At 38.3% G+C, this 26,867-nt stretch overlaps 1 protein-coding gene across 5 annotated transcripts; it reads right to left on the reverse strand.

Annotated features, from left to right (window-relative positions):
* Positions 1–551: 551 nt before the first annotated feature.
* On the reverse strand, positions 552–26,818 carry PSEN1 (presenilin 1). Of its 5 annotated transcripts, none has more exons than XM_062630822.1 (12): positions 26,748–26,818; positions 23,569–23,712; positions 21,708–21,746; positions 18,736–18,989; positions 17,251–17,392; positions 13,549–13,616; positions 12,022–12,242; positions 9,847–9,945; positions 8,475–8,561; positions 7,522–7,695; positions 5,408–5,526; positions 552–3,323 (listed from the first exon to the last, which is right to left on the reverse strand). In XM_062630822.1, the coding sequence occupies exons 2-12, from the start codon at positions 23,650–23,652 to the stop codon at positions 3,288–3,290; spliced, it is 1,323 nt and encodes a 440-aa protein (XP_062486806.1). In that variant the 5' UTR covers positions 23,653–23,712; positions 26,748–26,818; the 3' UTR covers positions 552–3,287. The 5 variants fall into 5 exon arrangements, with proteins under 5 accessions (XP_062486806.1, XP_062486802.1, XP_062486803.1 ...); XM_062630818.1 differs by having other exon boundaries at positions 552–5,100; XM_062630819.1 differs by lacking the exon at positions 21,708–21,746 and having other exon boundaries at positions 552–5,100.
* Between the last annotated feature and the right edge of the window lie 49 nt (positions 26,819–26,867).

The raw sequence follows: 26,867 nt of genomic DNA on the forward strand, positions 1-26,867 counted from the left end.
CCATGCAGGCCTTCCATCCAGAGACAAGGCAGTCCCCAAGAAACAGCTTCAATAGCAGTCAGTTAACTCAGACAGATCTGAATTTTGCAGTGAATACTTCCCCAAAATAATGACAAAAAGTCCTCCTAGGGAAAAGCTCTTTGCTGCCAATTTCATATCAATACAATTAGAAAAGTCACACTACATACCGCTGTTTGTGAAATGTTTTCATTCTGAGCATCCTATGTATTTTTCCTCGGTAACAACGATCTTTGTGTTACCTGGTGTTTCAGTATAATCGCATACTGTTTTCTCATGCCTTAATTATACCTTATGGGTGCCTCTACAACAAGCCTGGACTCACTCTTTAGATGGAACACAAAAAATAGCTTTCAGAAGAAAGTACTTCTACAGAAATCGGCGTGAAGCTCTGCCGCTGGGAAATAAAGCAGGTACCTAAGTGTCTTAAGTCAAGAATCTCACTCAAATGCTGAGTCAAAACAGCTATGGTGTTTAGGCCTCCAACAGCTTTAAGTGATGACTTTAAAATAATATAGTAAAGGCAAGATAAGTCAGGATCCATGCAACTTTTATTTTAATAATTAAGACAAACACAGTAAAATTTGCAATAATCTATCAAAAACTTATCAAGAACACGAAAGGTGTTTAAAAAACATTCACATTCAATTCAGGTTATGTACAAACCAGTGTTCGTAAAAAAGAAAACAGCAAGTGTAGAATTCCATTCTAGTTCATGTTTCAGCGTTCCCAATGACCAAGTTACCACCGAGATGCAATCACAGTGCAGACATGTTCCACAGTCTATTAAACTCATTTCAACAGCATCATTGCCAAAAGTAATGTCTTTTTAAATAAAGCATTTTGAGAAGTTTTGTCATACAGTACCGTCCACCCAAAATGTACTTCTGCAAATTTAACTCTTGACTGCACTAACGGCAGAACATTTCTCATTTACAGGCCCAGAATACATATATATCTACATGGCTACAGGTACAGATACATATCTATATATCCAAGAAGCACCAGTCTCCTATGCCTGAAATAGTTACGGTTTGCTTTGTACATTTTTAGTGGAGCACAGCCCTTGGTTATTTGGCTCAAAGAAGTCATCATCTGCCCAGTCAGAACTATTCTGTATGTGTTGCAATATCACATGCATACCTGCAAATCTCACCTCACACAGATGACATTTGAATTTGAGTGCCACCACAGATAGCACTATACCATATGTATATGCCATATGTAGATACGACAGCATCATACAAATTTCTATGAAGACCAGCTTCCAGGGTTCTCTCTTTTTTGCTCTGGATTAAATCCCCCAACAGGAAAAAAACAGGAGAAATGAAAGTGGCCAGGTTTTAGGCAAGTATGTAACTCAGTATTATTTTTTCCTCATTTATTTATCTGAAGCTTAGCCAAAGGAGACTAATCACTGATGTAAGCTGAAAGGGAAGAGAAAGCTATCATGACACCCAGTTTCAAAGTATGAACACTGGAACAGTCACACACCAGCTACCAGTCAGTCTGCCTGGGCACAAAAGAGATTAATTTAGCTACTAGGGTTACACAATAGTTCTTTCAGAGCTACAGTCTAATGTGCTGTCATTAACATACTAATTTAATAATAACAAAAACTCACAAAAATGCAGACTACACATTGAAGTCCTTCAGTTATACCAAGCTAGCCAAGCTGAAATGGTTCACAATCTCAGACTGGTGTTTTAAGACAAAGGAGAGGAAAGTGACACAACCTTCACGCTTATGTAGCTTACAACCCACAAGCAAACAAAGACTATTCTCAGCTGAACATCATGGACCCAAGTACTGAGATAATCTTTGGTTGCAAGATCTCATTTGGAACATAAGCTACCATGACTTGGTATAACAGGGCAAATCTAGAAAATTTCATCTGGTTTCTGAAAGTGTACGTAAGACTTGGTAATAAGCAGTTTATTTTAACATACATTGGTCTGGGCTGGAAAAGCAGTTTCCCTTCTGAATTTGACATTCAAATACATAAACTTGAACAGTTTCTGTGAATATAAATTTTACAGCCTCCACCACTGTAAGTCCACACTAGCTCAGAAATTAGAACTTCAGGATAGCAGATGCAGTGCTGGGGGGCAGAATATAGGCAATTTAGCGTTTGAAGATTCTGAGCTCTTCCTTGGGTTGTACATCTAACACCCATTCAAGTATATGGAAAGGCTTTTGTGCATTTCTATAGATTCTAAAGCAACTCTTCATAGAGATAGTGCTCCCGTGGTGCATATTTAAGCCAAAACCCCAAATAATAAAGATAACTGGGGCATTTAAGTAACAACCCTTGACTGAGAGTCGGCTCAGATAGGCAAACTGATGCTAGTGATGCCAACTCTTAGCAAGCCTGTTCTACACAACAAAACAATAGTTAGGATGCCAAATAAAACACACAAGAGAATTTTCTTAGATATAATGCTCAGGAAAGGGACAAGTTACAATAGTATAAAACCATGTAAAAGTCTTGTAAAAAAAACAGAAAACAAAACAGACAACTTGTTTTAGGGTCAGGCTTCAAAAACAGAACAGTGATTTAAGCTAGAAAACACAAGCAAGTCTGACTTGAAAAGTCAGTGTAAGCAATTTTGATATGGTTGTTTTAATAATGCTACCCATAACAAATCAGCACACAAATGAGATCATAGAACAACAGAATGGTTTGTGTTGGAATGAACCTTAAAGAGTACTTCCAACCCCAGGGTCCCAATGCCAACCCCTGAGGAATGCCACTCATCAACTGATCTCCACTTTGACATCCAGCCATTGACCACACCTCTCCGAGTGTGACCATCAAGCCAATTCCTTATCCATCAGGTCAAACCCATGTCTCTAATTTAGGCAAGGATGCCATGTGGGACAGTGTCAAATACCTTGTAAAAGTCAAGGTAGATGATGTCAATTGTCCTCCCCTTATCCACCAGTCCTGTAGGCCCATCATAGAAGGCCATCAGATTTGTCAGGCATGACTTGCCCTTCCTGAAGGCATGTTGACTAAAATGAAATTTATTTATTTATCTCATGGGTGAAATAAACAAAGTGATAATGAATGAAAGTACTTTAGAGGAGACAAGGCAATATATTTTATGAGAACGCAGATGCTAACACTGTAGTTAGCAAGTCATACTAGAAGAGACAGATGTTTCCAAGGACAATCAAAGTAAACCTCTCCTGGTTTTAAAGCAAATTATTACATCATAGCCTTTCTTCCCTTATTTGGGCAATGGTTGGTGAGCATCTGTGGTGTCTCAGTCCTTTGAATCTACAGGCACTGAAACAAAGTCCTAAAAAAAGGTAACAGGAACTTGTCAGGATTTTGACAGTTTTTCTACTTGGCAGGGACTCCAGTATCAAGATGAAAGTAAAATGGAATGCCCATCAACAGTACCCACTCCCTATGCTTCCCTCAGAAAATAAATTACTTGTACAGAGTAAGAGCCTACGGCAAAATCAACTTTATCTTGCACAAGACTCATTTCCAAGCAATTATTTAGAAATTATTTCTTTCAAATGAAGAAGAAAACAGAGTTTAGTAGTTTTAAGGTTTGAATCAATTCTTTTTCTCATAAGAAGTTCAAAATCTTCTGTCTTCTTTTCAGTGACTGAGTTGTATTTCATTTTTCCAGGTTCCTCACAGGAAAGGTAAGTAAAGTGAAGGTGGTCACAAATTTCGCTTATCAGTAACACTAATTAACGTCTCAACTTAAGTATCCTCACCAATAAAGATACTGCATGAAAACAAAAAACCAACCAGAAAACCAACCCTGCCCAGCCTGAGGTGCTAGAGGGTTGACTGACCAATATTTCAGGTCAACTGAACTGTAAACCACATTTTTGACAAGGAAAAATTTAAATGAAGCATTAGAAGTGCTACTAATAGCACTTTGGCCTCTAGATCCGGCGAGCTAAACTCCATCTGGGATTGCTGCAGATGTGTACTTACAAGAATTTCAATAGAAGGAACATATACCAACAATGCAGTCCATGCTGTTAGTGACCATTCTCAAACACAGGGTTTGAAATAGTGTTCTAGTAAAATGATCTGCAAGAGCACAGAGAGTAGGTCCTGAAATTGCTTTTTAATGTAGTTTATTGACCTTCTAGAACCTAAGATCCAAATTAGGACCTTATGAACTACTAATGCCAAATAATTCAGTCCAAGTCTAAGTAGCTACATAAACTGGAGCACGTGTACAGAACGTGCACTCCATGCTTGAGGATTCAAAGTATTAAAACTGAGAAGAGGGTCTCGTTCCAGTGTGGGAAAAAAAAAGCTTTTATATTTAATGAACAAAGCATGCTCAGGCACAGAGGCTATGAAGTGGTGGAACACTCTTAGAATGACAGTCCCTTCTACCTTTGTCAAATTGCTGCAAAGTATCTTCTCATTACACAAAGACTCCACTGTCAAAAAATCTCTGCCGAAGAAGTCTGAATTGGTTTTTTTTTTTCTCTTTAAGCAGTTACAGGGACAAGTTCCTTGTGATTTGTCAGCTTCCTCTGTTAACATCAAGGAAGTCCTGAGCACCCTTAATGCTGTGAAAATAATCAACCTGTGGTAAGAGATCACATTGCTGGTGGAAGCATTAGCAACTCTCACAGCGGTGGTCCTCACCAGAGATAAATACATGTATCAGATTACTTCTGATATAATAGCACCCGGTTTAGACCGGCTATCAGGAAGAAGTCATTTTCACACAGAAAAAGCTCTTATGGTGCTCAGTGCAGCAGTCGTCTCAGGAAAAATAACAACCAAACCAACAAAAACCCACGCCACTGGAGGAAGTTGTAATGATTCAGGCTTGGAATCTTGAGTATTAAACTTCAGTCTCACTTGAGAACTGAAGGAAAAACATTTTTCCTCCTGAAGATTTGCTACAAATATCCATACCAGCATCAAATGTGCTAGATATAAAACTGATGGAATGCTAGCTGGTCCATAAAGGGCTGCACCAAGTTATCTGTAGCAAAGTAAAAAACAAGCCCAAAGGTTATGGAGATTGGAAGAGCTGGTAAGGCCTTCTTAAAGATGGCAAGAAGCAGAAGTGTAAGGCACAGACCCTGAGAGGAAAAAAAAAAACAAAACAAAAAACATAGGGAGAAATTAGGGAACTCTGACAAGCAAAAGATTATATATATGCAAACATTATTCTCACAGAAATACAAGATACAGCTCATGTCTTCTTAAACTAAAGGCTTAAGTGACAGATGTACAGCCAGCAAAGATGACAGCTAAAGTCCTCATCAGTTTTCCTCATTCATCTGGTCACCAGATAAATGAATTCCAAATAAAAAATAGCAGTAGTTATGACTTTGCCTCTGACGAACAATAGAAACTATGCCTATTATAATATTACATCATACTCACAATTAATATGGCTACAAAACAGGCTAAAGTTGTATTCCAATCCCCGCTTGCTGTTGCGGAGGCTTTGCCGACAAGAACACTGTAGAAAATGAAGTCTCCTAAACCTAGCTTTACTCCTCCTGCAAAAGTGAATATATAGCAGCATTAAATACCAGACAATCTACTAATATTAAGCATCAGTAAGTGTCAGAGAATACAGATTTACAGTATGTTTTAACTAGACTTGTTAGCAAGAACATTTTCTTTTCAAAACTAGCATTACTCCTGAATCAAGTGATAAAAAGTCTTGTGAAACAAGACGTCTTAGGAACATTATACCACTCAAACATATAATCAGAATTTTTCTATGTTCCTAGTCCCCTGTACATACAGATGCAATATATACAAATATATGTTTGTAATAATATTTGTTCAGGGAATGTCCACTTCTGGTTGTCATAGCATATTCAACAGAATACTCAAGTACAATTTCTTTAAGATGTCTGAGGGAGAATACAAAAAAGCCCTTTGCAGATGATGTTTTATTTGCCAGCAAAATGTTCCACTGCCCTCCCAGTTTTCCTACAGAATTCTTACTAAGGTAGCTCTAAAAAGCACTTGTGTGTGATTACAGAGCACATCACAAAGGCAAAAACCCAAGATACTTAGTCTAAGATGTGAGGTCTAGGAAAACTTATGAGTTAATGCCTTAGTCTTTTAAACAGTAATCACCAACCTTAGCAACAACTCTGGGAACACAACACTCAATTATTTCTGCAAACAAAGTAATGAAGATTTCCTGAACACCAGTACACTTTGAGCTTCTAATCCAAGATACTAAGTCAGAGAGGCCAACCTTGGGTCACCAGCTGTTTTCATTTGGCCTATTGTTTACTTTGTTACCCGATTACTGTCCAGCACAAAACTCATTTTAGTTCTAAGAACTTAAATTATCAAAAAGAGGTGTATGCCTGATTATCATTGGGGAAAAAACAATGGAAAAAAAGAAGGGGGCTGGGGAAGAAGACAGAGGAAAAACAAGGCAACCTCAAAACTGCTGACACAAAACTTTGATGCTTGCTTTTTCAGTGTGACAGAACAATAAGCAAAGGCAAGTCCTTCCACACAAGTGAACTCTCCAAATTTCTAATGAGCTGCTCCAAATTTCTAGTAAGCTAATGCTGGCTAACAACTCTGGATCGCTGCACATCTGTCATTACTATTCGCTTTAGGAATACAGGAGGGAGAAAATCATTAGTCTGACCAGAAGAGAGTTTTAGTTAACTACTTAACTAACTAAAATAGCCCAAATCGCAAATTTTTTGCATTTTCATGTTATTTTTCTAAGCTCTATAAATTAAAATGGATTTGTAACACACTCTGAATTCGGAATTTTGGGGACAAAATAAATGAAAAATAGACTTCCACTTTAAGAACAATTTTAGAAACAAAGGAGTACCTGAGAATCAGAGGAAGTAGTTGCACCTGTATCATACAGAGCATCACATGGGGAGAGCAGTTTATCAGACAGGTAGACCCTCATTTATTAAGAGCTTTGCAAATCTTAATAGCAGTTAAACTGCAAATGGAAATCACAAGCCTGTTAAAACAGATCTCTGAGTATCAATGTCATATGCTCTCCAGAGATGATCAATCAGGAAGAGGCTGGAGAAAAATAAGCAAGCTCTTGGCATTCTGCATTCATTTCAGTCTCCAATTAGGTTTTAAACATTGCTTTCTACAGAGTGGATTACAGTAGTTTAATCTTGAGGCAAAAGATGTTAATGACTGCTTTTACAGGGCCTAAAATCCAAGAGATGATATACAGCAGAACACCGCGTGGAAAAGAAGCTAATGCAACTGACTGTATAATGGTCTAAAAGGAGCTTGTGTTTTTCGAGTTTTACGTCTGTGTACCAAACTGAAGAGCAATTTGGCCAATACTACTCACTCCTGCAGCTACCAAAAAGCAACTCCATCTATTTCTATAAGGCATGTCAGTACTGATCATGAGCAAGAGCAGTTCTTCGTTGATGCTATTAGCTCATAGCATACTCTATCTGTGCAGCCGGAATACCCAAGACTAACTAGCTTCAGATTTACTAAGTCTTCTGGGCACAGTACTTCATACTCACGTTCTTCAGGGTCTTCACTTGTTTGAGAGTTACTGGGTAGAGCCTGAACAGCAGCACGAGATTCAGGTGTTGATTCAATGGGTCCTATTCTATTGTCCCTTTGTTGCTGCCATTCCTGACTAAATCCACCATCATCTGCTTCAGCATCTTCATTCCGAGTCTGGTTTGCCGGAGCTCAAAGGAAGAAAAGCATTTAAGATCACCTTCAAAAAAGTGCCTTCTAAAATATGACAATTTCTCCACATGTAAGAACATAAATGAATGAGGAAAAAAGAGGTATTTCATAATATTTAGCAACATTTAACATTGGTGAACACCATTACAACACATTCTCACTTATTTAAACAATCAGGAGTCAAAGTGCACTCTGCAGTCACAGTATCTATATGCTAAACTCAGGTCCTAGTATTCAGGAGTACTTCGAAATAACAGAGTGGAAGTTCTGTGGTGACCTAATTTAAAGATCGCAGTTTAAGGTATAAACTCTCATCTTTTATTAACTTCTTTAATCAACACTGTGTAATTTTCCAGTAAAGTAGAAAATATTGCTGAAAGTTACAGATACATAACACTCTTTCAAGTATGTTAAATTCAGAAACTCTACTCTTCTTTACTAATACATGTAAACAAGTAAACCATGTTTTTAAACACTAGCTGCATAGCCAGGAGGCCTAGACACATTTCTGCTTAATACAGTTAGCATTATGCTGTATCATCCCAATTTGACAAGCTATTGACTGCCTATTGACAGTCATTTCACCACGACCATCCTGGATCCCAGAAAAACAAATACGTTAACCACACAATAAGCAAGTCATTTTTGAGGTCTTGACAGATTCATCATTTCACTCTTCCACAGCAGTCAGAACACTTAAAAAGCTAACCCCCAAATATCCATAAACATGTATTTCAATAAAATGACAACAATGAAGGCCTGCCAAAGTAAAACTCACCTTGTTTATCGTAAGTAGCATTTTTGGAAGCTTTCCGTTGGGCTTCTGGATCTTCCTCAGCCATGTTAACCAACCATATCATTGTTGCTATTAAACAACAAAAAAATAAAACCCACACCAGCACAGCTAATCAGATAATGGCATCAATCCATTCATTTTCTTTTTTTTTTTTTTTTGATACATCTATCTTTTGCAACAGGCAATTTCACTCTCATTAAAGCACAGTAATACCCGGAACACAGCCAGTACCAGATACAACATGCATTTAGAGAATTTGGAGAATAAAAGTCTTATTTCTGCTAGATGTTGAAAAAATGGCAACAGCTGTTGCCAGAGAAAATACTTCTACATATGAGGAGGCCCACTCTGAAAATCTGAATCAACAAATTCGTTACTTTTTTCCACTGATCAGTTATTTTCTCTGCAAGTAAAAAGGTCTATTAAGACTGGTACTGAGGTACCTCAATTCAGAGGCAGTTATCTGCATCAAATTTAATAGTTCTTTGCCCCCACCATCACAAAGAACTTTCCAATCTAGAGGTAATGAAATGCTGTCACACTTAAATAGTGTATTTTAATTCAGGTTTGTGGTTTCTTAGCATTAGCCTCTCCTCCCACAAAACAGAACAGGCAACTGTGAGTAGTATCAGTAAAACACAGCAAGAGTGACAGATGAAGAAAACCCTCACCATTCTCTGTAACCTTGTCCCTGACGTAGCCCTTCTACAGCACAATTCCTGCTTCCAAACACAGGCCTTTCTGGAGCACCAGTAGCATACTGACTGACCATTAACCTATTTCACCATTTATCCGAAACACTAGAGCTAGCAACAGTTGGTTGTACAAACTAAAATGTTCTGATGTGGAACTTCAGAAACAGTGGAACTATGTACTAATTACACAGGTGATGACAGCAAACCGCATTCTGTGGCTTATTTTTCACAACTGCAGGGGAGAAACAATGTATGGAAAAAGACAAGCCCTGGAGAAAACAGTTCTATAAACGAATCTCCTCCTGGCAATTTCTCCCTGTCCTTCCAGTAGCACAAAGATTGTTTAAGTTCTTAAAGCTCATAAATATTTTCTGAAAAAAAATAACTCCTTTTGCATAGGCTTAATTCACAGCTTAATGACACAATTCTTTGGCCAAGACAAGGTGTATTACCATTTTTCCTGTTCATATGTTTTGTAACAAAGTATGCTGGGTTTTATTTCAGGAGATCTCAGCCAGAAGATGTTCCACACTTTTGAAGCAACAATGAAAGGAAAACTGAGGCCCCAATGACCAGACTAAAAATTCCAGCTGACAAGCACCATGCTAAAATACAGAAAAATGAGCAAATCACTTCAGCTGAGTGAGAAATGTACTTACAGGAGTAAATAAGTGCTGGGAAGAGAGTTTCATTTCTCTCTTGAGCCGTTTCAACTAGCATGCGAAGAGGACCTTTAGGACATAGGACAGCAACCAAGTCTGAAAGGAAGAGTGAACAGATCTTGCATCACTGCAGACTACTTACATTTACTATTGCATATTATCTTAAGTGAGGACATCACATTTTTTTGTATCTGTATGTTGTCTTGTAAATTGAATACTAACTTTTGTGAATTATTTGCTCTCAACTAACATCTTGGAAATACCCAATCTTGCTTTCTATTATCAAAGCTTTTCCTAAACCAAGTTTAATGCCAGAATAAATTTTAAGACAACAGGTAAGTGAGGCTCACATAACCTCTAAGTAGGCATGCCTGTATATTCATTCCCACTTACAGATAAAAAAGTGAATGTGCACACGAAAAGGAAAAAACCCAGGTTTATTATGCATTGCAGAAAAATGCTCTGTTTGCGTACATTTGAGAAGTGTTCAAGCATCTTTAGCATAATAAAAAGACAGCAGCTTTTTGTTGCTTCTCTCAATTCTTGTTCATGGGACAGTGTATGAAACTGGGTGAACAAATAAAAATTAACTGAAAAAAAAAATCAATAATTTCCAAAACAGGATAACTGTTTTGTAAATTAACTCTATGACTGTAACTGAAACAAGTTACTCATCAAAGCACAGATCAAAGCACAGCATTAAGAAAAACTGATCTATCAGATGCTCCATGTGTTTTCTCAGCTGAATGTCAACGGCTTGTTAATGAAATTTGCAACTCCACAAACAACCTCAGCTACCTTTCCCTTGTCTTGCATATTTGGACAGAAATCTGTAACACTTACATATTAACCTTGCTACTACCACTTGCAATTCTCTACTCACTGTATGTCTTTAAATTGATTTGAAACAAAATCTGGCACTCACAGTGTGGGATCACAGGCTTTGAAACTTGCCTTCCCCTATACTCAAAATAACCACATTATTGAATATGTCCAAAAGAGTAATTCTGTTTTGCAATCACTGTAGGAAGGCTGAATGCTTGGAATACTCAGATTTGTTCCAGTCACAAGAAGGGTGGAAGCTGGAATGGGGAATGGGAAGGTTTTCTTTCTGTGCCTTATGATCCATGAGCATACACACAAGGGACATTTTTTCTTCCTCTGAAAGGAGAGCACACCTAGGGAGTACACTGACCTATCAGAGCTAATACAATCTTATTAAACCCTACACTTCTACAGCTGGACACATTCTCAGTCTTTATCACCGTCAGTGACTTTCAGAGTACACATTCATCACACTTACATGCTTCCAAAACAAAATCAAGTTATGAGCACATCTTCATGGCTGTAATGTTTTAATTATGCCTAAGTAACTGGATTTTAGTCTTGCCTGGGAACTAAATTAGTATTTGGGATATAGAGTGATCTTCTTACCAAGTGTCCACTGCCCTCTAAAGCTTTATGAAAAAACTACATCTACGCATCAGTCATCATTCTGAAAAAGTCTAATATGCGGTAATTCAAGTGAATTTTCTTTTTATATAAAAAAGTCAAAGAAACAAATCTCACAACCATGTTCTTCTAAATGTAAAATGACTTTGAGCAATTAAAACTGTCTTTAATCACTCCTTGCTTCCTTCTCATTACATTACTAGACATGGATCAGGGTGTTGTTTATGTCCACAAATTTGAGCAATTTGTAGGTTACGCAGATTTATACCTGTATGGGACTATACACAAACAACAAGCTCCTAAATTCTGAACATAAAATAGTTTCCAAAAATTCTTGGATAAAATGAGAAGCTAAAAACTCTCCACCTTCATAGAAGAGATCAAAATGGCAACATAAGTCTCGTATCTCCTCCTTTCTTGAATTAGTTCAATTCTCCCCAGAGAATCTAGAAAGTTCAGAAAACATGAAGGAAGATGGCACCACACAGTCACACAAAGCCCTTAGCTGTGGGGGACCAATCTCAGTTTAGATCATGATCTTATTTCTGAAGTTTTGTAATCGCCTTATCTGCCATGGACGACACCAACACCCTCCTACTCCCCCCCCCCCCCCCCCCCCCCTTTATCTTTTTAAAGGTCTAATCAGACAAACAGGAAAGTCAGGGAGTAGAAGAGATTCCCACCATAATACCTGTTACTGTGCCTTGCCCCAGACCTTACCATACACTGAAATGACAGCCAGGATAAGCCATGCAGTCCATTCAGGAAGGTACTTAATGAACACCAAAGCCATGAGAGCACTTATCATAATGAGATATGCCTGCTGGAGCCGGAGTGGACCCTTCCAATGAATACAAATCATTCCCACAACACCGAAGTTCCAGATCATGAGTGCCACCGTAATGTAGTCCATGGCAACGTTATATGTCTTAAAAACCTCACTAAAAAAGAAATAAAAGAAAATACTATGGACCACATTTGCTCAAAACAATGTAAACAGGTTACAGATGCAAGTTTCATAATACTGTTATTTAAAATTTTCATATTCAATGTTAGCACAAATGTAAAATTCAATCTTCAATTAGAATCTCCCTGTTCTTGACAAAAGGGGTAGTTTTACCAGTGTTTGTTTCACACCAACTCTTTCACTTTTCTGAAAATTATCATTAATGTTTTATTTCCTTCTCAAACAAAACCAAAATTGACAGGAAAGGACACAGCTAGGCTGGACAGAGCCTTGAGCAATATGGCCTAGTGTGAGGTGTCCCTGCCCAAGGCAGGGGGGTTGGAACTAGAAGATCTTGAGGTCCTTTCCAACCCTAACTATTCTGTAATTCTATGACCAGTCACTCTGACTGCGCATATGATTTTTGAACATCAGAAGGAAGAAGGAAAGCCTTTAGTCTTTCTACTCACACATATTCATGGAAAAGTGCTAGCTCCAACCCAAACCCAAAGGAGGTGAGACTTTCAACTCACCTCCACCTAGCCTGCACTGCACTTGTGCAGCAGACCTTGCTTTGTATTTCAAAAGTTGTTAATAAGGTTAGAGAAAATACTGATCAAAAAAAGGCATCACAGATCACTTTTGGCAAAAATTAAGGGACTGAAAGAACACCACTTTCTCCCCTTATTGTCCAAATTAAACAAGCTTCTTCAAAAAGAAGTGTACCTGTCATCAAGTGGTACAAAAATACACAGAAGTGTAATAGCTCTGTGGCATAACTCTAGTTACAAACCCTGATCAGGTTGCTTGTTTTAGAAAATGCCAACTATTATGAACAACTTTTCCTGATGTCTGGATAAAGGCACTCTTCCAAATTTGAAAAGAAAAACACAACATATTTTGGTGAGAGAGGCAGTTCTTTTCAGTTGATTCTTTTCTGACACTCACATGCAAACAGCCGTTGCATATACAGCCCACCACAAAAGCCACAAAGTAAACAACCACTCTTGAGTCATATGGCTATGAAAAATTAAAGTTATCAGAAGATATGCTAACAGAATAAGCTACCCTGTAGAAGACAGCTTATTTTAGTGATGCACATGATGGACAACCTCTGTGTATCAGATGCACTGTAAACCCACAAATCTCTCTTTTAAGTGTACTCTATGGAACTATATAAAACTAAAGATTTCATTACAATAGTTTACTCACTGGCATTCTTAAGATTCAAGGACTAGTTCTAAAATAAATAGACAAAGTGAGACATTAAAAATAGCATATTAATGCTTTAGTTCACTTACCCCAGGTAGATGAATGAGAAAAAGAAAAGCAGCAAAAGAGAAGAAATTATAAGCCAGCCATGGATCACCTGTATAAAAGATATCAATACAGATTTTTTTAAGATATGTTTTTTTAAATTAGTATCTACTTATAATGCTTTTATTTTCCATTTTGATTTAAGCAAGAAAGTTAATATTCAAGATAGCTCTCTTGGTTTTTGCTACGGTTCATATTTAGCCTACACACATTACTGTATTTCAATTTACACTTATGAACTGTAAGTGCTTTGTGATCTTTTGATAGAGGCGGTATACAGTGAAAATTACTGTCTGTATATTTTTTAGGCCATTTTGACAAGTGACATTAATAGCAGAAGTATCCAGTACTAACACAGATGGAAAACATGGTTCATTTTTGTGGAGTTAAAGAGCCTGATCTTATTTTAAAACATTTTCAGAATACAGTTATAAAATTAAATGCTGGAACATAGAAAAACCTTCAGTTCTTATCTGCTGAAATTCAGAATTAGCATGCCATTGATGAATAACTATATAAGGATTTCTATATTCTCATACGAATATATATCAATCATCTACAGACAATCCCTAATTCTGATATGAGAGCAGATACACATGCCCAGCAATTTAACTAAAAACAGTTCAGGGTTGCACTCAGTGGAAACATGCATAGATTTAACCCTGGAAAAGACAGACATGCAGACTTCACACTGACAAAAGTGCATAGCACTTACGTGTATTACTGTGCAAAATTAAAAATTAAGATTTAAGAGACCTGTAGCTTTTGTAATCTCTAAATTGAGAATGAAACATATTTGTCAAATTCCAAGCACAGAATCTTGCATATAAAACCAGACCCAACACTGCAAGTACAAAACCACTCAGAAGTAGTACTCTAGAAATTCAAACTGCATAAGAAATCCTGCTTGAATTAGACATGCTTAGTGGAAAATTAGCTATATATGTTCACCAGATTGAAGTATTCAGCAAGTGTTTAGAAACTGTGTTATCTTTTTCTCTTCTGAAAGATGTGTAGTAGAATGTATCTTATGGTATAGTTTTTAAAGTATTTTGCAAAAGTTAGATGTAAAGCACATGTGCACAGACTGAAGGAATCATGTTTACGTGAGGTAAACAGGACTTGCCAGCAAATTAATAATCTAGCTATTAGGTGGTAATTTAGAACATTCAGCTTAATACTAAATTTTTCATAAGCATTTTTTAAATTCCCAGGGATTTTTGAAATATTCATTCTCATCCCTCGCAGTCTTTCAAAACAGGTTCAAATTCAACCTTCAGCCTAATAAAACTTGTCAGTTAACTTGCTAATCCAACAGACTGGCTTTCCATATTTCCTAGTACAGTCTCTAAAAGACTTCATTTCCCACACATAATAAGCATGGTGCCTGTAAAGATGCTGCAGGAAAACTGCCAAAGTATCTGTCTCAATCAGTCAAACTGTCAACTCAGAGCTAGTGGGGAGGGAAGAAAATGTACTAAAGCTGAAGACTGAAAGATACCTGAAACGGAATCCAACTTTCAAATAGCTTGTAAAGCTATCTATATATCTAGGTAGTGACATAAAAAGAGGAATTTTAATCCTCTGTAAAATCAGTTGAAACCACTTTTTTCCTTTAACAACAACATGACTTCTAGGTGTATTTATTATATTTGTAGTATAAGCTCTTAAACTTTTTTACCACTTAAGAAATTAAAGTGAATACTACCATTTCATTCTACTAAAGAATAAAACATTAATAATATCAAACCCCAAGGCCATTAGTACCAAGGCAGTTTGCACGCACTTTGCATAACTATTGTCAGCAGTACTAAAGGTAGTTTCAAGACTTGTCATAAGTGGGCATTTTATACACAGAAGTTTGTTTTATTCTCAGTATGTCTCTCAGTTGCTATAGCATTTTTCAGATCACCAGCCTCTTTTCATACAAGTGATTTTGCCAGAGTGCTTCTTCCAACTTTTGGCCAATGTTTTCCAAGCAGGATACCATGGCAGGTCTGTTGCCTACTAATCAAATAATCTTAATTCTTCATTTGACAACAGCTTCGATGCTAATTGATTGCTGGTACAGAGTTGACTTTGATGGCAGAATGCAGAGAATTAAAATGAGCTACAGCAGCCAGATCTGGCTAAAACAATGACACATGCAGAGAATAATAAAAAACAGTATAAGAAAAGTTAGTCAAATAGAATCATCTTCGAAGATGCTGTGATTAGATGTAGGAGCTAGAATGAGGACCATGCTTAACTTATCACATACAGAAGAAACATAGGAAACTAACAGCAGTAAAGCTGTGACAGTATTTCCTTTCTTCAAAGGAGTTTTCAGATAAAAATCTTATGAAAAATAAGCACGTTATTACTCCCAGCCGGAGGCATAATGTTCTTTCATTGTAAATTCCATTCCCCATAATCTAGACTACATACTGCATGCAAAATACATTCAGATGGACATGTAACTACATTTTACAGCATTCTCGTATAGCAGCATAGAAATACACTGTTAGCAATTATAAAAATAAGTCATATTTCTTTTAATTAGCATAAAACAACTACAGAAAATTTCTGTTGTCTGATCATTACAATTTTTTTACTACAGCAATTATTTTTGTAAGAAGAATGTGCAGTACTTTGTAAGGTCAAGAAGGAAGCCAGAAATGTGAAAAGCTTCGTAAAAAATAGTTGATACCTTCAGCACCTAAGGAGAACCCACTGGGTGCTAAGGAACCTAGCTGAAGTACATCAGTTATTTGACTTCATTAGAATGAACACAATTGGCAATTTAAAAAGAAAACTTTGTCAGTCCAGATTTAACACCACAATGTGATAAAACAAAAGTCTATACCTAAAAAAAAAAAAACACCACCACATTCCAAGCTGTATGCAGATTCAGGCAAAAATAATTTCCCCAGTCACTTCACAGATACTTTGAAAAGGGGTTTCACCTACAACCATAAAGACCAAAACCATTTTTCCCTCTTGGCGATAAAATAAAGTGAAGCAAAGCTTTGGGCCAGTGCATGGATTCCACTATGTTTTACAATCATGAAACAGGTTCAAGGTTCTGGCTGCATACTTGGAAGTTTTATTAGGCCAAGCCTTGTCAATTTGGTCATCAAAACCAAAAGGCAACCAGGAATTTTCACAAACAACTCCTCCCAGGCAATTTATTTATGCTCAGCCTGGACTTGCCTAGATTACATCATATGATTGAAGTCTTTTACAAAAGAGCCTTAGTGTCTCTGTGTTTGCTATTAGGATATTGTCTGGCATGTACAGCCATGCACACATCACACTGTTTGGAGACTTCTGTACTGGGGTAGGGCTGGGAGAGGGGAGGAGCAAAGGCCCTGAGGTCCTGAACAGATTTCAAATGGTAGGACCAGGTCTGTACTTCGTAAGTTCTTGACTGCAGGAAGATTTCAGTACATGGGTATCTCACAGCAATAGGAAGCAATGGTACCCCAATTCTAACTGACAAAAGAGCCAGCAGATTTAGCACTGGGCCTATGTCTCCTGCTGCCTCAGAGGAACAGTAGCCACAAAAACTGTAACAGTAAACCGAATCACCAATTCTGCTACACTTGCTCACTCATCCTTGATAACATCCTTCACTTTGTTCCATTCTCAATAATCTGTACTAAAAAAATAGAACAATTACTCAGGTCAGATATATTTATACTCACCTTGTAGCACCTGTATTTGTAAAGCACAACCAGGAGTATGGTCATGACAATGATAACACTGATCATGATAGCTGCGTTGAGAATTGAATTCAGGGCTCTCTGTCCTACTGTCTCTGTCTCTTCTGTGAAAGGAGTGTAGATGCTACAACAACAAAGAGTCAACTGAAATGCCACTGAATGCAGATGTTTCTGATACATGAGGCATACATCAACTGAAATTGCACTGATCTTTCAATTCAGAGCTGTAAGAGCAACACCTATGTCCTACTTGGGCAAAATTTGAAAGGCATAGTATCATATTAGGCAAAATTTAATTAAAAAATCCGTAGAAGACTTGCTTTTCCTACATTCTTAGATTATTACTATTTTGTATTTTGTAAAACAATCAAAAAAACAGACCACAATGTTGCCTGATAAAATTACTCACATGCTATGACTCATTAGACTATTACTGCAGCTAGACTTTTATGAGCACACCATCTACTGGATTTGCAGTGAAAGGATCCCCCAGTGGTTTCAACAAACCAAAGAATGGGCTCAACTGTCTTAAAAAAATACAAGATACTGGGGAAAACACTTCACTGGTGGGTGAGAACACTTACCATAAATAAAAATCTAAAGAAAAATAATTCCTTGATTAAAAACTTTGATGGAGAGAAAGACCTTTGTGTTTTATTGAAGCATTTTACAACATGCTTATGTTATACAAACATTTCAAAGGCAAACACACTTTGAACCATTTTGTCTGGATGTTTTCACAATGGAATATTTAGACTGATTTGCTGCAGGTTGTGACAGGTTCAGTGCTCTTCCTTTATTCCTTTCTCTCAAATTAGCTTTCACTGAAATTGCCTTTTTTTGACAACATGACTATTTTACAAAAAAAAAAAAAACAAACCACAAAACCGAAAAGCAAACCAACAAACACCTCCCCCCCACCCCCCAAAAAAACAAAACAAAAGCCATTTTCTATACAGCAAACCTGCCAGAAAAAAATCTATAGATGCAACTGAAGTGAACCTCAAAAGCTGTTTTCCTCTTCCATTTGAATTTATTTATTTATCAAACAGCATAGATAAAATCAGAACTTGGCATATCTGTTACTTCATTTAAATGAGTAGCTTCTTCCTTTTCCAAAAGGTTTGTATTGTAGCAGAGTACAACTGAAATGGCTTTGACTCAGGTTTCAGTTTATTCTCTAAATGCCACAGGGCATGATGAAGTCTTAAAATGAGAACTAGGATTTGAATCATGTAATAACAACCACATTAACCTGACTGGCCACCAGACAGAAAACAAATGTCGATAGTACCACAAAGAGTCTGGTTTCTGGATGGAATACAACAAAACAGTCTTTGGGCTGGTGAAAGAGAAAGGGAGGCAAGATGGAGTTCCCTGCTTGAATTAGACTCACAAAGAAATGGAGATTATGGAAAATTTTCTAAGTTAGTCCATTAAAAAGATAGGGGGGAAAATGATACATACAGCTGTCCATCCTTGCGTGTGTAAAAGCTGACAGACTTGATGGTTGCAACAACGACCACCATGCAAAGTGTGACAGGTACAAATAACATAATCACATGTTTTGCGCCATATTTCAGCGTCAGCTCCTCATCTTCTTCTTCTTCTTGTTCCACCACTTGCTGAATGTTTTGTGGCTGCCCATTGGTCTCAGAGTCAGGATTGTCATTTCTTCTGCGCTCACTATTATCATGGCGATGTCTCTCACAACTGTCATTCTGCAACACACAAAAAAGTCTCCTCAGCAACTATCCACAATTATACTCCTGTACATGAAGCAAAAGGAATACATGTAAGGTAATATTTAATGTCAGGAACACTTGGCTCAGCAAGGACTTAAACAGTAGTAATTAACTGCATCACATAGTTATCAAAAGAATGGGAGCACAGTGTGATGTTAGAAACAAAAGCTGAAAGTAGGCTGGCTGCATCTAACAGCTACATCCCCTTTCCTTTAAAACTGAATAAAGACTGACAGCTTTTCCCCCTTGGTCCAAACTACAGTTCATACAAGGGTACATGATAGAAGATTACTCTCAGCTTCACAAGAATTAACTATATCTGTTCCTAGAAATGACATATTTATGGACCTAATTCCATGAAAATCCCAAGAAAATTCCTGTCTTTACCACATTACTCCCACTACCATATACCAACTAGAATATATTAAAATGGAGTTTCAAGAGGCACTGTGTTCCCACATTTTTAGGGAGAAGAATAACACAGAAATGGTTATCAAACTCAGGTAATTCTCAGCCTTTGTACTGAGATTTGATCTAGAGATTTAGCATGATGAGCTAAGCTTGCAGATTCTTTCTCTCCTTTCCCAAGGATACTATTGACACAACCTTTTACTGGCACTGAAGAAATTCCACCACTCCTGTTAACAAATACAAAAGAGTCTCCTAGCTTTCCTGATGTTGCTATATAAAACACCAAGGGTATAATTTGAACACAAGGACAGAGGTAAACTTTCAACAGAATTAAGGTTAACCACAAGCAAAAACAGACTGGAAATAACACCTACAAGTAGATGATGGGGTCTGCACTCCTCCTGGTGTCTCATACCTTTTGACCCTCTGCAAGAAGCCCCATCAGCAGGGGACATTCAGCCTTTTATATACAGTGTGCATATACAGAGAACACAACAGGAGAGTAACCTATGTTTCACCTGTTCTGGACTACAAAGAAACAAAACCATTTTATGTTTACCGGTCACTCTAAACAAGCCCCAAAACGCAGTAGTAAGACTACTTTTTTTTTTACTGCATTACTGTCCACAGCCAATGCTGTACCATTTCTATTTCTTCCGCTCAAGAGCTTTAACGTAGGAGAACTTACATACAGATTTTTGACCCCTTACAAAATTAATCTGATTTCTTCAGAATTACTTCAAACAGTTTGACTAAGTGCACTAAAGCAGCTTTAGATTAAAATGTACAACAAACTGAAGGATGAACTACCACTCATTAAGTAAAATTGCTCTAGACATGAGATAGGGCATTGAAAATAACCTAATGAATTTCTGCTTACACAACTAATTTTTTCCTTATACATACAATGTTAAAGTCTCATTACCTGTTCTTAACAGCATTTACAACCATAACTGCTGAGTTATACCTCATTAATTCACTGCGGGTTTTTGATAAATCAATAATTATTTCAGAGATTCTTTATAAAGGATTTTCCCAGCCCCACCATCCAGAAAGATCAGATGTCAAGTCTACGCTCAGGAACTCACACAGGGGTTTTCAAAAGCACTTAAGTGATTAAGGAGTACAAGTGCCTGGACTTTGAACTGCAAACACTGACACTGCTAAAACCTTTGTGGAAGCTTTACAACTTCTCCACCTCATGAAAAATTTGCTTTTACAAAACATCACTAAGTAACAATACACACCAAACACTTTCCCTATTTACTCCTTTTCTGTGGTATCCTCAGGATCAAGGCTAAGCAGGGTTTCAAGAACTGTCCTCACAGAAGGTTTGCTTTATTTTTTCAAAAAAGAACCTGAATATAAGGGGAAGAAAAAAAGTCTAAAATTCTCTTAGCTAAACAATTAGCAGGCAAACAGATTTTTTAACCTTAATTTGAATTTAGTATCATTAAGGATATTCTGTTCAATATTATTTCTTATTAAATGATTCGTTATAAATCACATGGAATTTTGTGTAAAGTCCTCACATATAATTATTGAAAATCAGATAGAAACAGCAATATGGAAGAATGCAAAGAGATCATGTTTAATTATTCTGACATGCTGGCTGCAACTGAACCTCCTTCTGTATAGATTATAGCTGAAATGTAACATTTTTTCACTTTGACAGTAACCTACTCCATTTCTCTCAGCCTAAAATAACAATAAACCCGTTTGCCTAAATAATCTGCCTGAAATGATCATAAGTAATACTATGTTGGAGATTATAAGAGCCTTGGAACACTTCACAAGCAAAGCAGACCTAGTATTTAGGTTTCTGCACACTTGCAGAATGTGTTGCTCTTTTTCTGCTGTAATAGCAGCCCAGCACAAGGAAGCCATTACCGCTATCTCAGGCATAAAAATGTAAAAGTGGAAAAAAAATCCACAGCTTTGCAAAGCACCAACACAGAAAGAGCCAAAAGAATTGCCTGATTAACTAGCACACCACTACAAAAAACTGCAAACTCAAACAGAAAGAGAAAAATTGAAGAAATCGGACAAGTATGTGCCATTTTATTCCCTTCACTAGTTAATAACAAAGATGCGACCACAAAATGTCTTTACATACTAATACACAGTGCATGACAAGCAGACCAGCATCAAAAGAGTTGTAAGAGTTATCCTCTCATTTGCTGTTAAAACTAGGAAAAAAGTTGTCCTTTCAGGCTACTAAAGTGTAAACGTGACATGCGTGTGCCCCACTGCTTAAAATAACAAAGTGCACTCATATCCTACCTGATCAGTATTAAACAGAGCAGAAGCCATGGACTCTTGCTGAAGTGGAAGCAAAGGAACAGACTCTTCGCTTTCCTCAGACATTGTTAAAAGTGAAAATTCTGAAGCTAAAAAGTCAGTAACACCTGTTGTAACACTGTAAGCAAATTAAGTTATGAACTATGTGCTTTCAGGTGAATAAACAGTATCAAAAGCAAAGTGTTAATGTGGTTTTTTCCTATCAGTAAAATAGTTAATAGCAAACCCAGAGCAATGCCCCTGAACCAAGAGATAAAGACCTAGCATATTCGATAAGAGTTTTTATTTATTAAATCCAGATTCATACATAAGGAGCAGACCACTTTGCCTGACAGTGGGCACAAACCTTGCTAGTTCTCACATACGCCATTTAAATTTAAAGGTCATGATACAATGACACATACTGAAGACTCTTCTGAACTCTTGGGGTGTGACTGGAAGAAGAGATGGCAAATTATAGTACTTAGTGTTCATTCACACTCTGTTAGCCACAGAAGCTGGATACCCTTAAGCAGAAAAGCACTTTTATATGTTCCACAAAAACAAAGCAGATGTGTGTAGGTGAGAAAACCCATTACAACTATATATTGAAACCACACCTAGAGTTACACTTAAAACATGGAAAAAAAGCACCACAAGTAGTAGTAGTAATTCATAAATACAATCTGTTAGTGAAAAGGAAATAGAACTATCTGCCCCCCATTGCTAGGAAGGAGCATCACCTTGCTCCCGTAAGATTGTGTGCATCTGTAAGGATGGTGAGCCCACAGCTTATGACTGAGCTCTGCCTTTTTATCTGGCAGAAGCGTTCAATAAAAGTTAATCTCTCACCTGTCCAAGAGGAAAATAAGCCTTTTTCATTCCCTCACAAAGCACTTAGTAGGAAAGCTTCCACTTCCCTATTTTTATTTACAGTTTCTTACAAACAGTAAGGTTTTAGTCAGACTGACTTTTTGATTTAAAAATAACTTTTCAGGTGTCTGTTTTTTTTTATTTTTACTGATATACCGGGTTGCCCATTTGGGATAAAACAAAGGACTTTTCAAAATCCTGGATTGTGTAGAAGAGTTAGAGCAGGGATCAAAATATTCTCTTGAATCACTGCCATAAGTATGGCTACAAGGGGCCCAGCCTTACAAGAGCATTTCTGTGTCACAGGGAAACCTGATATTTAAGAGCTATAAAAGAACAAAGAGCTGAGCATGACAAATCCAAGAGCCTGAGGACCACACCCAATCAGATAATCTAAACTTTTTTTTACCAAAACACATGTGGTACAATGGGTACAGTTTGAGCAACAAATCTTTCAAAGCAATCTTATGAAAGTTTATGGTTTGAGTTCCCCCTTCCCACAAAACCCTCAAGAACTCTGAAAGCACCTTAACAATTATTCACAGACAAGACAGTGCTGCTCTTCCTGCACAGCAGTACTCCAGCAACAGTAACAAAACCCAGGCTTCCAGTTCTACCTAGACTAAAATGAACTGGGAAACCTATGAATTGAGCAGATCACAGCCAGGCTAGAACAAGAGTTCACTAAATCCACTAAAGGTCAATGTTTGACACGGGAGCATCCCACTCATCCCATTTTCTTTTTTTTTCTTGAGGGCTTGGACATTCTAACACCACTTTAAACTGAGGAAGTCTTATCTGTATATAAAAATTAATTTGGAACATTAGATGATACTTTACAGGATATTTCTTTCATCAGCTTATCACCACAACAGTCCAGATGAGAGACAACTACTCCCAGAGAGATTTCTAGCATTCTGAACTGTATGTTCATCCGCACTCATTACTCATGCTGATTTAACTGCTATCAGGTAATAAAATTCTTACATACAGTGTTGCTGAGGTGGTTATCAGGGAAGTTTTCTGTCAGTTGCCCATGCTGAAACTGGGGTAAATGCGCAGATAGTTCTGTCATTGGTTCTGTCCTCTGGAAATCAGTTATTTATGCACAAAACAGATCTTCCCTCTTGAGATGCTGAAAGGAAAAAGATGTGTGAAAGTCTTTGTTGTTATATGACCAGGTTCTCTATTCCCTCCCTACCCCAATTTTTACAGTTCACATAGAGCAAAGACGATTTTCCATCTACACCATCACAACTGTATCACATCTACTAAGGAGTGGCAATATGGATTTTCCAGCATAAAAGTGTCTAAGTGTTTCTAAATTAGTTCATCAGCCACAGAAGTAACCCAGCAATAAACTAGTAATTCAAACCAGTTTTCCATTCATTTTTGTGCAATAAATAAGAAGCACTGCATGCTTAGTGTCGGAGCTCTTTCATGTTTCTATCTCCACGGAGTACAATTGCTCCAAGTTGTTTGGTTTTGGATTGCTGATAAGCCCAAGGGGAATCTTCAAGCACAGACGACTGAGTTACACTTGATCCTTTAAAAACTGGATGTATCTTTAACACTTTAATGTAATGCCCCAAGAGCAATCTACGGAGAACTGAGCTGAGCCTCAAGAAGTAATGTTCATTTATTTCTCCTAGTGTTAAGTTTTCGCTATCAGCTAAATTCTCTATCAATAAACGCACAAATAGAATCATAGATTGTTTGAATGGTTTGGGCTGGAAGGGACTTTAAGTTCATCTAGTTCCAGCCCCTCTGCCATGGGCAGGGGCGCCTCATGCTAGACCATGTCACCCAAGGCTGTGTCCACCCTGGCCTTGAACACTGCCAGGGATAGAGCACTTACCACTTCTTCAGGCAACCTGTGCCAGCCTCTCACCACCCTCACAGCAAAGAACTTCTTCCTTATATCTAACGTGAACTTCCCCTTTTTAAGTTTAAATCCATTACTTACCCCATATGCTTGTAACAGCTTTATACATTCCTCTACAAAAAAAGTCACATGCTAACATTTTCCTATGCAAACATGAATAAACTATGTGCTCCCTAACAAAGGAGAAGAAAGCAGTATAGAGGGAAGAGGAAGCAGGGTGATGTAGCTACCCAAGTTAAAAAACAAAAACATGTTAATTTGAAGAAACAATGAGCAAGCCTAGATAAATCACTGGCTTGGTTATTACACAAAACACAGGAAAGTGAATAAACCACTGCCTCAAGGATGGAATGCCGGTCCCCACTTCCATCCCAGGCAGCAACTTGTGCTCCTTGTGCCAACTCCAGCACGTATCAGTCCTCTACTACAGCAGAGGACTGATAAATAAAATTACATTTTATTTACAAAATGGAAGAAAACAAATCCAGGAAAAGAAAACAAGAATATTTTTCTGCTGGTTTAGTATACTTAACTAATGTATGGAGTGATCTCAAAACCTCATACAAGGGAGGACACCACAATGTAAGGCTTCTCAGCTTTGGTATCAGCAAGCCTCAAGTGCTGGAAGACAGCACCATGAAGAGGGAGTGACATCTATTTTCATACATGGTAAAATACAGAAGCCAGTTCTCTACTTGCAAATAAATGCTTATCTTACAAGACTAGTGCATAGCACTTACTAACTTCAACAGGGATGTAGTTTGCACTAAAGAGCCATTAGGAAGAAACACCAATTTAACCAGTCTAGTGGGAGCATGCAAACTGTTTGAAAACAATTTTCACTAGAATGGCTCTCTTCTACATTTGTAATTGAAAATAAAGCACATCTAACTTACAATATAATGAAATGTAAGATTAGATGGAAATAAATAGGCAGTGTGCTGTTTTTAAAGTTTTTGCACTAATTCTTTGACTGGGCTACAGAATATAAACAATGTTGACTTAAGGCTGCCACTGGTAAAAATTCTCAGTGACAGGGTCACCACTCAGGAAAAAGTTAGGTATTTTTATCCAAATGCGGAATATCTAAATGAGATTTTCCACATACCAGCATGTCAAAATTCTAGTTTAATTAAAATTATAGGAGAGGGGAGGAAAAAACAAAACCAAAGCACACCACCAAAAATCAAAACCATCAACCCATGAAACCCTAGGTAAAGCCTGGTAAAGAAAACCACCACAAAATGACCAGAACCACTCAGAGTAACAGAGAGAAACTGAAGACAGGGAGAAAACCGACAGAAAAATTACAGCATAGCCTGAATGACAGTGTCTACCAGGCCTCAATATTTATGGTTTGTTAAAATAATCCCCTTTGAAAACTTCAGAGCTCAGAACATGGATTCAGGACAAACAGCTTTATTTTCCTTTTTTTTTTCAACAAATGAACACTCAATTTAACTATGAAAGAATGACATCTAGAAATCAACTCTGCCTAAAGAGGCATAATTTTTTACTTGTTTTACTAGAAAAGGGGCTCACCAAAGCATTATTTTTCCTAATAAAGTTGTTAAAAATAAAACAGCCTGCCTGGAAAAGTTCTTCCTTGCTTCCTTTGGCTCTCTTTAGTACAAAAAAAACCCAGGATTTATTTACAGCTATAGCTTTCTATACATTATTTTGCCTAAAAGGCTGTAGTAACACAAGAAGAAGCTCTACAACGATCCTCTGCTGAGAGAAGAGCAGACAAGTACCCACAGGTGCGGCAAGGTTAACCCCTGCCTTCTCCCTCCAGTGAGCAGCAGCCACTGCTTTCCTGGGGACACCGAGCGCCCCTCGGAGCTCGTCCTCAGCCTTGCCTCGGCCCTGAGCACAGCCCCGGCCGACCCGGCGTGGGGACCCGGGCCAGGCGAGCGGCTACCCCGCCGGCTCCCACACAGGCCGCGAGGCCCTGTGGCGGCGGGGCTGAGGGGTTGGGACCCTGCACAGCACCGCTCGGCGTCACCGGCGCCCCATGCAGTCTCACTGCCGTAGCTCCCCTTCACCCGCCCACCTCTCTCCCGCTCCGGCCGCGGGAGGAGTCAGGGACCGCGCCCCTACCCGCGGCCAAGGGCTCACACAAACACCGGTCCCGGCCGCCCCACGAACAACCAACCCGGCCCGGCCCGGCCCGGCCCCGCCCCGGGTTGCCCAGCCAGCCCGCCCTACACTCAGCCCGTCCCAGCGGGCGGCCACGACCCCCGGCGTTGCCGTGACCCGGGCTGCCCGGCGCCCCATACACCCACCTGCACGGCGCCCCTCCCGTGGTCCCCGACTCCCCTCCGCCCCGCAGCCCGGCCCCACTCGCTTCCGGCCCGGGCCCCGCCCTCCACCCCGACCTCACTTCCGATGGCGACAGCCGCGGA

Source organism: Pezoporus occidentalis, unplaced genomic scaffold (assembly GCF_034315485.1).
Source record: "Pezoporus occidentalis ecotype Australia unplaced genomic scaffold, CSIRO_AGI_Poc_V1 ctg36, whole genome shotgun sequence".
In the NCBI taxonomy this organism is placed as follows: domain Eukaryota; kingdom Metazoa; phylum Chordata; class Aves; order Psittaciformes; family Psittacidae; genus Pezoporus; species Pezoporus occidentalis.

Coding starts and splice junctions, on each gene's coding strand:
- PSEN1 (XM_062630818.1), bottom strand. CDS start 23,652: ATGACAGAACTATCTGCGCATTTACCCCAGTTTCAGCATGGGCAACTG. Junction 17,393..18,735: donor ACACGCAAGGATGGACAGCT/GTATGTATCATT, acceptor TTGTTGTTGTAG/CATCTACACTCCTTTCACAG. Junction 7,696..8,474: donor TGCTACTTACGATAAACAAG/GTGAGTTTTACT, acceptor TCTTCCTTTGAG/CTCCGGCAAACCAGACTCGG.